The following is an 18,209-nucleotide window of genomic DNA, read 5'->3' as shown; positions in this document are numbered from 1 at the left end:
CGTTTTTCTGTTGGGGGTTCTACGATTCAGGAATTTTTGCCGATAACGGTTAGCGGCTGCTACGGAATTTCCAAGACATTCACCCAATGTTAAAAGCATATCGGTTTGTTCTCCAAACGTGTAATTTTCCATTTCGAACACTACAAGGTTTTTAGTATTTGTTTAAACGACTAAGCGTGTTTACAACTGTCAATGAATTCGTTTGTTAATTGTCATGGCAGACTTAGACTTTTTTTTTAGTGTTATTGAAATGGGAGCCTACCATTTTTGCATTTAACACGAAAACGGTGATTTTTATCAATATTATGTAAGAGTGATAAAAGCTTCTAAAATAAATTTTCTATTAGAAACTGCAAAAATAAATGTAGGGTTACAATCGAATAAAAAAGTTCTGAGCAAACAAATTTTAGGGACTCCCTGTATAGCATGGTTGCCGCCGCCCGATCAAAGCCAAATTGGTTCAATGATTTTGCTTGATATTTGTTTACCCTGTACCAAATTTCAACGCTCTACCATAAACGGTATTGAAAATATTTAGAAAAATGTGTTAAAATTTTTGAACTTTGATGGCCCATATCTTTGCCATTTGAAGACTTTTATAATAATTTTTTTTTCACCAATCGTCATCATTTTTACTCTAGTATATGAGGTTAATTTTGTTCCCCGAGTCACCGGAACACCCTGTATATATGGAAAACAAAAAATCACTCAAATCAAGTTAAATCCAAAATGGCTGAGAGGTTTGTGCCCTTAATAGTTTGAAGCCATGCTCTGATTGAAGATTTAAGGTTGGTTGGACCCAATGACAAACCATTTTCAAGTGCATATCTCATAAACTTATTATATATTTTAGGGGAAAAATACCTAAAGGATCGCTGTCCGACTGTTTTACGCACACGAGTCAACCGCACAGACATGTAATTTTTAAATCTAGTATTCTGTGCATGATCCATATCGCTCAGCAACTCTTTACCGCCAAATATCCTAACCAAGACAAGACTTATATATAATAGAGGAACAGATAGCAGTTGTGAAGCCTGGTAAACTGTCTCAGTGGGATAATTTTTAGGTACACTTAGCATGGCTTTTACTATCAACTTCTGCATGACTATAATTTTTTCTAAATGAATATTCGCAGTCCCACCCCATGCAATAAGACCGTAACGGATAACAGATTCCGCCATTGCATAATAATAAGTTCTTAGAAAAGATGGAGTGACATGTGGTGCTAATTTTTTTAATAGAAATAGTACTGATCTTAATCGTTTACATGTACTGGTCACATGTTTATCCCATCTCATGAATTGGTCCATTATTACGCCAAGATACTTTACTGAATAGGTTTTAGATATTTTTGGACACCTACAGGTCGGAGACGAGCAGGTACAGGTAGCGTCATGTATTGTAAGGTATTCTATATTTGTTGGTTGTGTGTTTTGATAGGTAGAAAAAGTTAGAAAATGAGTTTTCTCGTAGTTCATAGTCAAACGATTTGTGTAAAGCCAACGCGAAATCTTAATCATATCAACCACACCCGCTCGTTCCACCTGCCCCCAGTCCGTTCCATCAAAGTAAAATGCAGTATCATCCGCAAAAGAAACCATTTTCCCCTATAAAGGTAACGCCAACAAATCATTTATGTACAGCAGAAATAAAATGGGTCCGAGGACTGTGCCTTGTGGTACTCCGCAAGACATTTCTAATGGAGAACTCTTCATAGAATTTATCTGAACCACCTGTTCTCGTTCTCGCAGGTAAGATTGGAACAGCTTGAGGGGTAACCCCCTCACACCGTAGTGCTCCAATTTGTCAAGTAATAGAGCATGATCCACAGAATCAAATGCCTTTCTTAAGTCTAAAAATATTGCCATAGCATGCTTAGAATTATCTAATGATTCGTAGATCATCACTGTTAGCTCGGCTATAGCATCAGAGGCACCCCTCCCCTTTCTAAAACCAAATTGAAAATCAGATAAAATTTTATGCTTCTCTAAAAAGTCATTTAACCTCACGTAAATTATTTTCTCTAAAATTTTTGCGAAGCTGGTAATGAGTGAGATCGGACGATAATTGTTTATATCCTCTGCGTTTTTAAATAAAGGTTTGACAACTGATTTTTTAATACTACGAGGAAAGTGCCCCTCATCTATTATCCTGTTATAAACAATACTAAGTGGTTCAGAAACATGTGCTATCTTTTTTAAAACGGTTGCGCTCAGAGTATCATGCCCAGAACTTAACTTATTTTTTAAGTTATTGATTACCCTTTCTACTTCGTTCTTAGATGTTGGAGTAATAAAAAACGAGTGGCTGTTACGCGGAACAATTGATGTGATATCGAATTCTGGATAGGTTTGAACCATAGTATTAATGTTGTGTACATTGAGAAAATGGTCATTGAGTGCATTGGCAATATCACTATCAGCCAAAAGCTTTTGACCAGACACAGTTAATTGTGCAGGTGACTCACAACGTTTTTCCTTGTTTAATATAGATTCGGACAACTTCCACATCTTTCCCCCGTTTTTATTAACCTGCAATGCCAACTTTTCGTAATAATTTAATTTTAATGATTGAATTAGTATGGGTATAGTGGTCTATATAAGAGGGAACAACGGGAGAATCTAAGGGAGGAATGAAGGGAGCTGTGGAAGGCGTCGAGGATAGAAACGTCTATGGATTTTTGGAGAATGAATGGATGGGTAAAACGACCATGTCAGCAAAGGGCATTCAGCTACTGAGCGGGCAGGGTCCGTTTAATAGTTACACATCTGAAGAGGTTTGATTTAAAGGATGTGAATGAGTTATGCGTGTGTGGCGAGAGGTGAACGGTGAACATGACGGGTCTCTTGAGGTACCTGGAATTTCTTCCCTAACCCTCTTCATCGGACCTAAAACAAACGGAAAATATATTACAAAATTTTCACTAATTAATAGTGACATCGAAAGTGGAATTGGGAAGGACAGTCGGACTCCTGGATCGTCAGACGAGAAGCAGCCTTGGCCGTTTATGGCGAAGGTGTTCAACGTCGTAATCCGTTAATCCCGCTAGGAGCGGATTGGGGTGGTTTTCGAGCCGCGTAAACTCGGTACTGGCCTTGTCACGAATGAACTCCTCGATGGTCGCCATCTGGGAATCATTGTGCAGTGTCGCATTACTGACAAACCAAGGTGCATCAAATGCCATCCTTAGGACCTTGTTCTGAACAACTTGGAGTTTTTGCACGTGCGAGTGCGCGGCGTAACCCCAGACGGAAGAGGCGTAAGTCATCGTAGGTCTGATAACCGCTTTGTAGAGTCGAATCTTCCGTAGAGGATCCAACTTACTTCGGCGATTTATCAGAGCGTACAGATTAACCAGAGCTGCTTTCGCCCGGTTCGCCATCGACTCGATGTGACTTTTCCAAGTTAGTTTAGAGTCCAGAATGGCACCCAAATACTTGGCTTCAGAACGCCAGGGGAGCTCGTCCCCTTGCAGTACCATCGCATCGGGAGGTCTCTTTCTACGACGAGTAAAAAGTACTGCGGTACTTTTATCAGCGTTGATTTTGACCCGCCACTTTGCGAAGTAGTCTAGCAGTTCGTCCGATGCTGCCTGCAGTCTACGAGCGGCGACCTCGGGGGACCAAGATCTGCAGTAGATGCACACATCGTCGGCGTACATCGCTAACTGAGTGCCCTCAGAACGGGGTAGGTCGCTTACAAAGATACAAAAGAGTATCGGTGAAAGCAACGACCCCTGAGGGACGCCTGCAGTTAGGATTCGCTCTCTCGAACGCGTACCTTTCAATTTGATGCGCGCCTTTCTACCGTCAAGGTAGGACGCGATCAATGTGGCGAGAGGGAGGATACGCTCCGACATATTTTATGGGAGTGTGCCGAACCCAGAAGGGTGCAATGTAGGGAGGGGGTTTGGAAGACTAGGAGAGAGGAAGGTAGAAGGGTTTTAGATAGGATAGGGATTGAGCTGGTTATGAAGGATTAGTATACGTTGTCCACGGGGTTGGTGTATCAGTATCACGGGAAGGAGTAAGTGGGTAAAGGAAAAGAATAATAGACTGTTATACTTATAAGCAACTAAAACTTTATTGCACAACAATTTAAAGAGTATAAAGGGCTAACATTTGTAAGATAAATTGTTATTATGATGTGATAACGGGGATATTACAGTATATACAGGTTGTCCCGAAACTCTACGTCAAGTGGACACCGGGTGAGAGGCCAACCCACATCTGTTCTGGTAAAAATAAGAAAAAAATTGCATGTCTCTTAATTAAGTGGTAATCTTTAGGTACCACGGTCAGAAATGTTCACAATTTAGTTGTGATTATTTTAATAATGTATTCCTTATGACCCATGCTATTTATAGCAATTACAAATCAAACAACAAAAGTCGTTAGTGTTGCAAAAAAAAAAATTAGTTGATTGCGTTACGGTTGAAAGAATTTATGTCTATTAAGTTTGACACACGATTTCTCCCTTGGAAAGTTGTTTTAAAAGATGGCCTGTTTAGTCAAGATTTCAAAATAGTATAAACTTGCCATTTTTCATTTCCTAAAAAATATTATTGTCTTTTTTTTCTGTAAAAAACGCGTTATTTAAAAAAATTCATACTTTCGTTATGTCTATTGACTTGTCCTTTGTTTGTAAAAGTAGACTCATCCGAGAATAGCATATTACCAAAGAAATTGTCGTCGGGTATTTCGATCAGGAAAACATTCTCGATATCAGCAATTTTTCTGCCACTTTCTCCATAAATAAAAATCATTTTGACTTTTCCTGCCACACTTAGAGTATCCATGATTTAATGTCTTAGTTTAAACACTTTGCTTTAATATAAAACGATGGAATGAATTCAGAATTTGTTGCCAAGCAGTTTTTATGCAAATTTAGGTTTACCTACATTTTAAAACAATTCAACCAATTAAGTCTCTGAAAGCGATATTCTGAAAATGCCGACATAAGCAGTTTCACGAACGCTTGTTTTTTATGCGTAATTCTATCATCAAATTGACAAAGGCGGGGAACCTTTTAGACCTCTTTGCAAAGGTATTTCCGACGAGCCAGGTCACCCGATGTATTACACATGTATTCACTTAAATAGTATTCTAAGAATTAAGAACTAAAAACAATGTATCGAAGCGGGTAGGAAAATGTTTAAAAATTCATAAATCTTATTTGTTCTTGCTAGATTATAAACGTTAGTTAATTGTTTCTGAAAAAGTTTCAATTTTTTTCAAAAGATGTTTTGCCGTTGTACTGGCAAAACCACACAATACATTTTTTTTATTTTTTTTTTAATTACTTTACTTTTATCTACAGCTTCAGATTTAACAATAAAATATATAGGCTGCCATTTAAAAAATTGGTCGTGACCTTCATATTATAACCTTGAAAATAAGGTCAAGATCAAAAAATGTTATCGTCATATGATTTCCCCCTTCGCACAGAACAACTTTCATTTGGTTTATTTTTATGTAAAATGACCCGTTTTAGAGATAATCGCTTATCTCACGTTAAATGGACCATCCTGTATTATCGATTTTATCTGATTTTATTGAATGTAATAAGTTTTAGGTTAGTATTACTTCGAGTGAAGTTACTTGTTGGTTAACTACCATTGTTAATTGTAAATTATAAATTTGTAACGAACGTTAAAATAAAATTATATTATTAGAATCCATGTTGCGAGATTAATAAATATAAGATATAATAAAACAATATTGTGTTTTAACTTCAGTTTCTCGCGTTTATTTTTAAATTTCCTCGGTACCGGTTTCGACGCTATATTAGGTCATCATCAGCCGAATCTACAAAACAATTGAATTACAAAAAATCTTGTATGAATGAGAATAATTAACTATATATAAAATAATATAAAATCTTATAAAATATAATTTTTTTACAAACTTACGGTCAAAAATAAAGACTAAATTAAAATTGGAAACATCTGTTTAGTCATTAGAGATAAAATTTCACACGTAACTAACAATTTAAAATTATTTTCACGAAAAGGATCCTTTCGTTATAAATTTTCACTAAATCCGAAAACTAATTTACCAAACGCTACAATAGAATTTGATAATATTATTAAGAATAATCCTGAATATAATAATATAAAAAACGATCTCATTCCCTATATCAAAAAAACCGAAAAGAGATTAAAAAGTAAAAATAAAGATTTCTCTCATGCTCAACACTGAAAAGATATAAAATCTATTAAAAACAAACTAAAAGAAAATAATGCAATATATGTTAAAGCCGATAAAGGCGCAGGCATTGTTATATTAAGTAAAGATGAATATATAGAAAAAACTGACCAATTCATGAAAGAAAATAACTATGTTGAACTTGAGCGGAACCCTTTGGAAACAGTTATTCGTAAAACCAGAGAAATTATTAATAAAAGTAGGGACACATTGATTAAGTACTCGCCACATATAAATATTAACAGTAAGATAGTCCAATCAAATTTTTTCAGCATTCTTTTTATACATATGAACCCAACTATCCCAAAACTGTATGCTTTACCTAAGCTTCATAAACAAAATATACCAATACGACCAATAACTTCCTATAATAACTCACCTACATATAAACTAGCATATTTCATGTTAAAAATGTTCAAAGAAATCAATTTTAAACCAAATTATTCTATATTAAATTCATTGCAATTTGTAAAGGAAGTAGAGGGTGTGGAACTTAATAATAGAGTACTAATCTCGTTTGATATAGTAAACCTTTACTCAAACATTCCCATCGATTTCGCCTTGGATCTCACTAATAAAATGTTCAAAGATCATTATGATGATGACACAAACATTAATGATTTCAATAAAATCCTGAAACACATTGCCACCCAAAATTACTGTAACTTCAATGACAAAATTTATAAAGTTTCTGACGGTTTACCCATGGGTATGCCATTATCCGGCATTCTGGCAGATATATTCTTGAACTATTATGAAAATAATTATATTATGACAAAACAGAATCCTTTCAGAAAACATATAATTAAATGGATAAGATATGTGGATGATATTTTTTGCATATGGGAAGGAAATCTTAGCACCTTGTATAATAATAATAATAAATTACAGTTTACCATCGAAATAGAAAATAATCACGTTTTAAATTTTTTAGATCTAACACTTACTAATATAGAAAATAAGATTAATTTTAACATTTATAGGAAAAACTTTTCTATAGCCACAATAATCCCATACGACTCGAATCATCCCATATCGCAAAAATTGTCTAGCTTCCGATTTTTCATTGAAAGAATTTTTAATTACCCTCTTTCGCAAGAAAATAAGATCTCTGAACTTAATTACATTTTTGAATTGGCGAAAAATATCAAATTTCCTACAAATATAATTAATAAAATAATACATCAAGTTAAATTAAAACAAGATCCTTTGTTTTCTAAGATTCAAAATTCCAATATTCATAAACCTATACCCTTTAACTCTATTACAGCTGCAGCTAAAAAAATATTTTTGAAATATAACATTAATCTAGCATTTTCCAATCACACTACTCTAAATAAATTACTATCTAATTACCATCTAAATAGTTATAACATAAATAATGAAAGTGGTATTTATTTGATTAATTGTTTTAATTGCGATAACATTTACATAGGACAAACAGGCCGAAAGTTGGAATGTAGAATAACCGAACATAAAAATAAAAGTAATTCTAACATTTATAAACACAGAAACGAAACAGGTCACAATATAGAATATAGTAATGTTAAACTTCTACACAAATGCAGCAAAGGTTTTAAATTAGACCTTTTAGAGGCTTATGAAATTAATAAATATAAAAAGAAAAAATACACCCTCCTTAACGATCAAATAGATCTTAATTTTACAAGCCTATTTAAATGTTTAAAAGATTTCTGAAACGGCGAATTGTTAAATTTAATGTTCCTTTTTTCTCAAACCCGTTTTTTAAAAAGTGCATTTCACAACTTGTATTATTGTATTGAGTCCTTGATTTGTGTTTCATGTCTCATGTCAAGTGTTATCCTTTTCGTGAAAATAATTTTAAATTGTTAGTTACGTGTGAAATTTTATCTCTAATGACTAAACAGATGTTTCCAATTTTAATTTAGTCTTTATTTTTAACCGTAAGTTTGTAAAAAAATTATATTTTATAAGATTTTATATTATTTTATATATAGTTAATTATTCTCATTCATACAAGATTTTTTGTAATTCAATTGTTTTGTAGATTCGGCTTATGATGACCTAATATAGCGTCGAAACCGGTACCGAGGAAATTTAAAAATAAACGCGAGAAACTGAAGTTAAAACACAATATTATTTTATTATATCTTATGTTAAAATAAAAGATCCGACTGTTTTTCATAGTATTTAACAGCTGTTTTTATTAAACACTCAAACCATTTTTTGTAGCTAATACCGTAATTATATCAAATCGAAACGAATATATTCCATTTTCAAAGCTTAGTTCTTGTAAAAGTTTACTCGTATAATCATCCAGATAGGTTTCTTGCATTTCATCTGGGATATATTTTAAGAAAGGGTTAGCGCTTATAAACACATCTGTAAAAAATTGTTATAAAACCAATGTTAACCTTCATTACAAATCTACTTACTTCTTATATCTTCTTTATTTTTGTATGGAAACGTAACCGTATGCAAATCAATTTTGTTGATAAGAAACCCAGCTTTTCTCAGAATATTAGTTACTGTTTCTGTTGGTTTTGGACCATAATCTACAAAATAACATGGTAAATTTTGAATATATTTGGACCAAGGTTTCCAAAATTCCCTTTGCTGAGCAAGTTGACATTTGTTGATGAAATTTGGAAAACTTGCAACAATCGAAACAAATAATTGTCCGTTGGGTTTTAACATTTTAAAGACGTTATTTGCCCATCTTAAATTAATTTATTGTAACTAAGTAATTCAAAGAAAATAAAACGATATAAAAAATACTTACATATCTGATTCGTGTATTAAATGAAAACAATAAAAAGAATATATTTTATTATACCCATCAGAATGATTTTTACATTCATCGTTATTGAGTATGTCTAATTTTTGAAACGATACCTTTGGAATACAATTCGCTTTGGTTGCAAGTGCGATAGCTTTTTCGCAAATATCACCTCCAACTAATTTATTAAGATGCTTTTCAACGAATGGATATAAAACATTTATTGTAATACGTCCATCTGAACACCCAATTTCCAAGACATTTTCAGAGTTACTCCAATTAAATAAATGTTTGTAGCATGTTAGAAACTTTTTTGCGTGATTACTTGAATGACAGATGCTATCTGAGAACAACACAGAGTTATACATTTTTTCTTTTGTTCTGCAATGCTTTAACAATTTAAGTGTTTAAACTGAATACGAAGGTGTTTATATAGCAAGAGATTCAAAGATAATGCAATTATGTCGTAATCCTTTAAATTAGATGCATTTTTGAATTATTCATGTATTATAACAATTTTTTTTTAAATAGGGAATAACTTGTTCAGGTATTAATTATTTAAATTGTCTTGTATAATCAGTTTTTCCACTAAGAGTGTTATTATGGGAGAATAATCAATGTATGAAATAACACAAAAGTGACATAAATGAAATATTTTGTTCGATATGAATTACACAATATAATTGCATGTGACAAAGATGTACGATTCCGTTTTATTTTTTGATAACAATTACAACACGGTCGTCTACTCAAACGAATTCCTAACAAAATGTGAAAAATTATTTAATTGGACGAAATCGGAAGATATTTTAGAGGTCGGCTGTGCAAATGGATGTATTACCAAACATGTTGATTACCCCATCGTTAAGGACCACCTTCATCACTTAACTGGTAGCGATATTTCCACATCAGCAATTGTTGTTATGTAGAAATATGATTTAGAAGCCGACAAAATTATGATACGATATCTTCTTGCTCAGATAAACAGGTGTTTTTTTATTTAAAATTTTAAAATAAACTACTCCCCTGTGAAAAATGATTCTGTTATACATATTTAGCCACCCACATTCTTTTAACTTATGTGAAATTCTGCAGTACTTTCGAATTCCATAAATTAGTCTTAAGCACCCATTTTGGACATACTGCACCCGCCTTCGATTGTCCCCAGTTATGCAAGCACCATAGACCGAGTCACAATGATTAAAATTGGATAAAATCAAAGAATCAGTCAGTAATCTTTTACTGTTCTCATTTAATACATGCCGATATGGATAAAGGGATTTTAATACGCAATATGATTTCTGTAGTAACTTGTTTATATGTGAATTAAATTTTAAATCATCATCTATTAACAAACCCAAATTTTTCACAGTACGTACGTCTTGTAGTTCTTGATTATTTACACAAATTTTAAGATTGTCATCAACAAATTTCCTATGATTTCTGTTACCAAATACTATCACATTAGATTTGCTGGAGTTTACTTTTAAGCCATGCGCCTCAGAAGTGTCAACAAGTGATTGCACATCAGAATTTATTTTGACAGCAGCAACATTAGTCTCGGTGTGAGGAAATGATATTAATAACTGAGTATCATCAGCATAAGCATGATATTCACAATGTTTCAAGCCCCTGTAGAACATACTAGTATAAACGATGAATAACAAAGGACCACATATACTGCCCTGAGGAACTCCTTTAGAGACAAATTCTGGTTTAGATAATGAGCCTTTAACTTTCGCATATTGCCTTCTGTTCAGAAGATAATGTTTAAAAAAATCAATTGCCGTCTGACCGAGACCAATGTAGTGCATAATGCTTAACAACAAATGATGATTTATCATATCGAATGCTTTGGAATAATCTAATAATATCATTGCATGCATATTTCCCTTGTCGACACTCCGCAACACACCGTCCACAACATCCATTAGTACAGTATTGCAACTATGACCCGGTCTAAACCCTGACTGATTATCAGGTATGATGTCATAAAGCAATAGTAACATAGTTCCTTAGCGACTTGTAGTATTCCCAATGTTCTTGTGCCTTAGTATTTTTGTAACGATTCAATGCTTTATCCCTTAAATGCATCATAGTCCTAACAACCGGAGTTAGCCAAGCAGCACAAGGTCGCGAGATTTTAATAATCTTCTCTGGCACATGTGTATCAAATACATAAAGTAAATGTGTATTGAAAAAATTTAGTTTATCGTTAATGTCAGTCAACTGATACATTACATGCCAATCAATGGAGCGCAAATCATTATCAAAATCCTCTTGTTTAAAGTTCGAATAATCCCTGACTGTTCTAAATATTGGATAAGTTTCACGTTCAACTGCCATCGACAGAGTACATTTAACAAGAAAGTGATCAGAAATATTATTTAAATCAACAGTGCCAGAGTCACCGATAAGCGATATTGATTCAGGAATTATGATTAGATCTATTAAGGAAAAAGTAGAAGAAGAGACTCTAGTAGGAGTGTTTATAACCTGTTTATAGCTATACGCTGGTCCACTTATAAAACGTATAAAATGTTAAAGCCAAACACATAGTTGTCAGTTATCCAAATTTTTTTAATTTGGTTACATCAGAACAACGGAATGATCAATCAAAACCATGGTCGCAATACATGCAAAATGTAAGTGATGTTTTTTACGATTTCGGTTTTACAGTTTCTATGCTGCTGTGATTGTTTAAATAAAGTTAGGATAGAACAGGCGTAAGAGCAATACAAAAAAAATTACGTGATTTCCCATGAGGGTTAAAGAGCACTCATTTGTGCAACGGTAAATGACTTCCCAGTTAAGAGAAAAAAAATAAAAACTCAGAAAAAAGAAACAGATAGAGGCAGTTCACCATAAACGATGTTACCGTATGTAAACCATTTTTTCTGCAGACGTTAAGAATATCGAGCGGTAAAGTAGATTTAGCTCTGAAGAGTATGAAAAGAAGGGTAGGTGTTAAAGATTTAAGAGGCATAGGCGGAAAAAATAAAATTTCACAGGCGATATTAATCTTTTTCCAAAATATAAGTCCCATTACTCCAGAGCACAAACAGATACTTTGTATTTGCGTTCAGATACTACATTACCGATAACACAGCTCTACAACAAAAAATTTTTTTTTGTTACCCTGGATATCTTTGCAAATTTTTATGTTTTCAAATGCCCAGATTACGAATATATTCATGAAAGTACTTAATATGCTCTTGTTTTTTATGATTTTTACATATCTGATATTTTGAACAATTATCGGCTTGTTAGTAATAAAATTTATTTTCCCAGTCATGATTAGGCTTCTGCGCAACTTTTTCGCGCATACAAACATCACGTGATCCCCACGTGACCCCTTGCTCCGCAAAACAGCTGAGATCAAAATCACAGACTTTGTCGAGGAGATTTATGCTGAATATTTTGGTGTTAAAATCTACAAAGTAGATAAATCATGGGTTCCTCATAAAGTTTGTAAGACCTGTGTTGAGTCTTTACGGTTGTGGAAAATAGGAGAACGTTCTGGATTTGATTTTGGTATTCCTATGATCTGGATAGAGCCTGAGAATTATTTGGATGATTATTACTTTTGCGTAGTAGATGCTGAAGGTTGTAATCGAAATCAAACGTGGAGATATCCAGAATTACAGTTTACAAAATGTCCTGTTCTACACAGTGAAAATCTCCCTCGGCCTATTTACGTTTCAAAAGTAATTCGCATGCCCCCAGAAACAATGATGTTGTATATTCCCTGCCATCCGATATTTTGTTTATATTCAACCGATACATGTTATATTCCCTCATTTTGGTGATAACACATTACACAATAAAGGAATATTCAATCAGTTAATGAATGAGATTAAAGATAGTTTGATTATTTACACAAATGCGTCTAAGACATCTGACGGTTGCGGTTGTGCCTTCTTAGTACCCAGCAGGGGGTATCACATAAAATTAAAGTTGGACCCTTATAGTAGCATTTTCTCTGCGGAAGCATATGCAATCCTTGAGGCCCTGCGGTATGTTTTGTCAGTACGTTGCTCTGTCGTGTCAATATTGTCTGATTCTCAAAGTGTGTTGATGGCTTTAAGACACAAAAAACATTATACTACTCTCCACCTTTGCGTATTGGACATTGTATCCACTCTTGTGGCATTGTCGGAACAAGGAATTTCATGCACATTTATATGGGTGAAAGCACATAGCGGTATAACTCACAACGAACTAGTTGACGTGTTAGTTAAGGAGGCGATACAGGATGATAAGCACATTGATGTGGGACTCCACTCTGGAGAAGTTCTTTCCCTCTACAGAAATAAAGAAGAGAGAGAGGGGTGGATTTCACACTGGAAAGCATACTATAATAAAAGAATAACACAATATGCAGTTATACATCCTACTGTCTTGTTTCGCCAGTGGTACATGGGGGTTGAGGTGGCTCGTAGGTTTTCAGCTACTATTGCACGACTAAAATTTGGTCACGGTCGTTTTCCATCTCACTTGTATAAGATTAAGATTTTGTCATCTCCGACCTGTGAATGTGGAGCAGAATTTGCGGATCTGAATCATATATTGTTGAGTTGCAAATTTCATGAGAAATACCGCCCAAGATTTATTAATGCGTTACTTGCCTGTGGTTTTGTTTTGCCTATTAACATCGTTCATGTATTGAGTTGTAACCTGTTCAATGTCCTTTACATTATATATGAATTTTTGGTGAGGTCTAATATTGCGATCTGATGTATTGGTAAATATTACATAACCGTGATATAGAGGCTGATGGGCTAGGATCCCGCAAAGCCATAAATAAATAAAAAAAAAAAACAATGATGTTGCCAAATTCACAGAAATCGGGACAGTCTACCAGTGGAAGTGAATGGGAGGGTAAAACATCTACGCCGAAGTTATTTTCTCAAAATGAACTCAGTGATTTAATACGTGATCTCAATTTATCCAAACAAGGATTAGAACTGTTAGCCTCAAGATTAAAAGAAAAAAATTTATTGGCTGCAATAGTAACAATTACAACATACATAACGTGAGAAAGTGAGTTATTACAATTTTTTAGTGGAAATGAAGGACTGGTGTACTATAATGATATCGCGACAACAAAGTGGATACACGAATTACGCTTGCTTCATTTGTATGTGGGACAGTAGAGCAAAGCAACTTTATCGGGAACAAGATGTTTGGCCTGTAAGAAATTCTTTAACTGTTGGTAAAGTCAATATAATAAGGGAGCCGTTGGTGAGCAGAGACAAAATCATACTTCCACCATTACATATTAAGTTAGGAATGATAAAGCAATTTGTAAAAGCGTTGGACAAGGAAGGAGATTGTTTTAATTACATTTGTAGAAAATTTTCGAAGCTTAGTATGCAAAAGTTGAAAGGATATACATAGAATATTTGATGGTCCTCAAATACGGCAATTGATGAAAGACACAGATTTTATTAAAGTTATGACTGTTCCGGAAAGTAAAGCTTGCAAAAGTTTTGTGATGGTAGTCGAAAATTTTCTAGGTAACCATAAAGCACCAAATTATGAAGAAATTGTACAAAATATGCTGACAAACTTTCAGACTCTAAGAGCAAATATGAGTATCAAGTTACACTATCTCCGCAATCATCTGGATAAATTTCCGATATGGATAATTTAGGAAATTATAGTGAGGAACAGGGAGAGCAGTTCCACCAGGATTTAAAAGTGATAGAGGAAGGGTATCAGGGTCGATGGGATTGTCACATGATGGCAGATTACTGCTGGTCTTTAAAAAGAGATTGTCCCCTGAAAAATTATGAAAGAAAAGCTCATAAAAGATGTTTTATGGAAATATAACATATGTTTTCGACATTTTCTTCTCTATTTACTTCGATGTATCCTAATTTTTCAAAACAAAACTGACATTATAAATATATCTGTTATTTTGTTTATTGTTTTCCGATTTTTGTAATGTAAAATGAAAATAAAGATTAAAAAAAAAACAAGAGCAAATCTTACAAAATGATTGATAGTTTCATGAATTGTGAGCATAAATATATCCAAAATCAATTTTATATCTAGCGCAACAACCACTGTAGACCAGTGTAATGTACGACTTATACAGGGTGTTTCGGTGACTCGGGGAACAAATTTAACCACATACACTAGAGTGAAAATGACGACGATTCATGTAAAAAATAATTAGTAAAAGTCTTCAAATTTCAAAGATACAGGCCATCAAATTTAGGAAATTTTAACACATTTTTCCAAATATCTTAATAGTATATTAAAAAACAAGTTTCGTAAGACACGTTTGAAATGCACGAATTTAAGTTGAAAAACGAGTGGCGAAGCCACGAGTTTTTTAATGAATGAGTGCTTTAAGTCTTATGAAACGTGTTTTTTATGCTATTTTTTGTAATTCGCGTTTTTATCCTTTTTTTTCTCAAAAATAAAATAAATTTTGACAATGTAGGGAAATAGGTATGTACCAGTTGGTAATACTGTCAAAACACAAAATGTATTCACCTGACAAAAATGTTTCATGTACACCTCCCAAAATAAGAGAAATTGCTCAGAGTTCAATATCTTCATCCATAGACAAACATTGTCACATTGACAACTAGAAAAATTAATGACCCAATGTCACCAACTTGAACTGGTTCCATAAAATGTTACTAAAATCTCATTATAGCATCGGATGCTGTAAGGAGTCTCATTACAGCACCCGTTTGAGTACTGTTATAGCTTTCATTACCGTCGCGAATTACAGAAACACTATTTACAGTAGAACGCTGAAATTTGGTACAGTATAATTCAATGTAATGTAAAATCGTTAGGCAATTTATGATTTGGATCGGTCCGCGTGAACAATGCTATACAGGTGTTCCTAAAGTTTGTGTCATCTCTAAGAGTGATAAAAGTTTCTAAACTAAATTTACTAGTAGAAACTGCAAAAATAAATGTAGGGTTATGATAGAATAAAAAAGTTCTGAGCAAACAAACTTTAGGAACAGCCTGTATAGCATTGTTCCCGTTTACCGATCCAACTCAAAAATTGCCTAATGATTTTACGTGATATTAGTTTACACTATACCAAATTTCAACACTTTACCATAAATAGTGTTTAAGATATTTAGAAAAATATATTAAAATTTCCTAACTTTGATGGCCTGTATCTTTGCAATTTGAGAACTAATGTTTTTACATTAATCGTCATCGTTTTTACTCTAGTACATGTGGTTACATTTGTTCCCCGAGTCACCGAAACACCTGTATAAAAGAAGTACCGTCTCCGGTATCTTTCTTTACAAAAGAATACTTGTAATACTTGCGATAGACTTATGATTTTAGGGAAAAGTAGCACTCAGCAAAAGCAATATATGTCTAACAACAAAAAAAGCATCATTTACAATCGGCTGAAGAATCAAGGAAATTATTTAAAAGCGATAGGAAGAGAGCTGATGACGATAACAATTTAGCAATTCGTTTTAGAAAACTACTCGATTTTGGAACGTACGCGGATGATATTCTTTATCTTATTAACGAGGCACTGGAAATAAATAGAATAAAAAGATAAAGAATATAAGATGTCGGAATGATGATGTCAAAAGGAAAATTTCAGAGAATCGATACTAAAAATCGGCTTAAGAGTGTTATTTACGTATCAGAAGTTAAATATATAGAAGTTATTATTGATGATGGGCTGTCTTTTATGCCATTTGCTTGCTAGCATACAATAATCTGGTAACTAAACTTAAATTCATGATGAGTTGAGGGATTGACGAGTGTTGAGTATTCTGTATAGGGGAGTATTCTTCGGCAGTATGCTGTACGCATACCAGTTCTGAACCAGTCGTGTGGGGACCCATGTTGCTCATACTCAGCAGGGTCTCATTGCAAATAATGACAATGCGCCTGCGTTAAAATTGGTACTAATTGAAAGGTATCCAAAGTACTGGAGAGGGTAGGGTAAAAAAGAAAAAGAAATAAGTAAAGTGGTATGAATGCAGTTTTGGAAAATAAATCATTGATGAGTTGTTACCACCCCCGACCATGAGGTGGTAAAGAGGACCCCGAGAATATTCTCGGAGAAGGGTATTCTCCTCGGATCCACTCTTTATAGGAGCCTCGTAACGTGGTCAGGTGTGTCAAAAGACAACGGGGGAAAGGATCAAGTGGCGGATGTCAAAAAAGAAAAAATAATACGAAAAATAAATAAAACTTTGAATTCATAATGACAACAATACTCTATAAGTACGAAGGCTTTCACGGCCGGTGTGAATTAAACTAAAATTAGAAGTGTCACTCGAAATCTCACTTCGAACCAGTTTCTGAAGAAGGTTGCAACATGGCATCCGAAACGTCAAACCTTGTATTAAAAGACCCACGGCAAAACCCGAAAGTTTCTAATGTTGGTTTTAGTTCTAATTTTAGTTTAACAATACTTTAATTTATCCTTTTGGAAACAGAACAATTATAAAAGAATTCTATCGAGTACTTACATAATTCTGTTGGTTGATTGACACCTGGTTTTTTCTCTTATTTTTCTCTTTTTTCCTCTTCCACTTTTCACACCCACACTTTACCCATGTCTCTACTCTACCTCCCGACTCTCTAACTTTTTTTCTTCCTGGTCTTCTCGCAAGTCCGTCATCCGTTGTTCCCACTCCCAAAATATTTCTGTACTTCCCCGAATTTAATATATGTATACATTTTTTCTGACTTGTTACAGAGTAAAGAAATACTGGCTATAAGACTCTGGGAGAGGAGGTGGTGATTTGGTCAGTGATCTTGAGAAACAACGGATTGTCATGTCTTCTTAATTACTGGAGATAGGATGACTGACCTATAGCACAACAAAACAATCCCTGATGATACGGTAATGTAAAATGATTGGACTCATCAGAGTCTCATTAGAACAAGTGTAATAATTCGGAAATTATTTAATGGTTTTGGGAATAAACCATACGAATTGTATATTCCTGGCGTGCAGCCTTTTTCTTCTAAAAACCAAAAATCACGTCTCGCGTTTACGACCGACGTCCGGGATGGTGACCAGACGTCGAAATAAATTTTGAGAAAGATTAATGTACAAGCAATACAATAGACGTTAGAAAACGTAAAGGTTTGATGGCTCCCACACTTTGGGATTTACGTGATGATTTTTGGGATTAGCTAGTGGCGGATGTTATCTTCTGGCCCCGTGGTCAAAAATTGTTCCCTTCCCCAAATTTCCTCATTGGCTCAGAAAATTATTG

General features: G+C 34.0%; 1 protein-coding gene across 1 annotated transcript; it reads right to left on the bottom strand.

Moving 5' to 3' along the window:
* Positions 1-8,200: 8,200 nt before the first annotated feature.
* LOC111413176 (juvenile hormone acid O-methyltransferase-like) lies at positions 8,201-9,375 on the bottom strand. Its single transcript, XM_023044057.2, has 3 exons — positions 8,974-9,375; positions 8,627-8,910; positions 8,201-8,573 (listed from the first exon to the last, which is right to left on the bottom strand). Exons 1-3 carry the CDS (start codon positions 9,336-9,338, stop codon positions 8,398-8,400), a joined length of 825 nt encoding a protein of 274 aa, XP_022899825.1. The 5' UTR covers positions 9,339-9,375; the 3' UTR covers positions 8,201-8,397.
* Positions 9,376-18,209: the final 8,834 nt, after the last annotated feature.

This window comes from Onthophagus taurus, chromosome 11 (genome assembly GCF_036711975.1).
Source record: "Onthophagus taurus isolate NC chromosome 11, IU_Otau_3.0, whole genome shotgun sequence".
NCBI lineage: Eukaryota > Metazoa > Arthropoda > Insecta > Coleoptera > Scarabaeidae > Onthophagus > Onthophagus taurus.
Note: the sequence above shows the minus strand (reverse complement) of the source record. Positions and strands in the feature narration are given on the sequence as shown.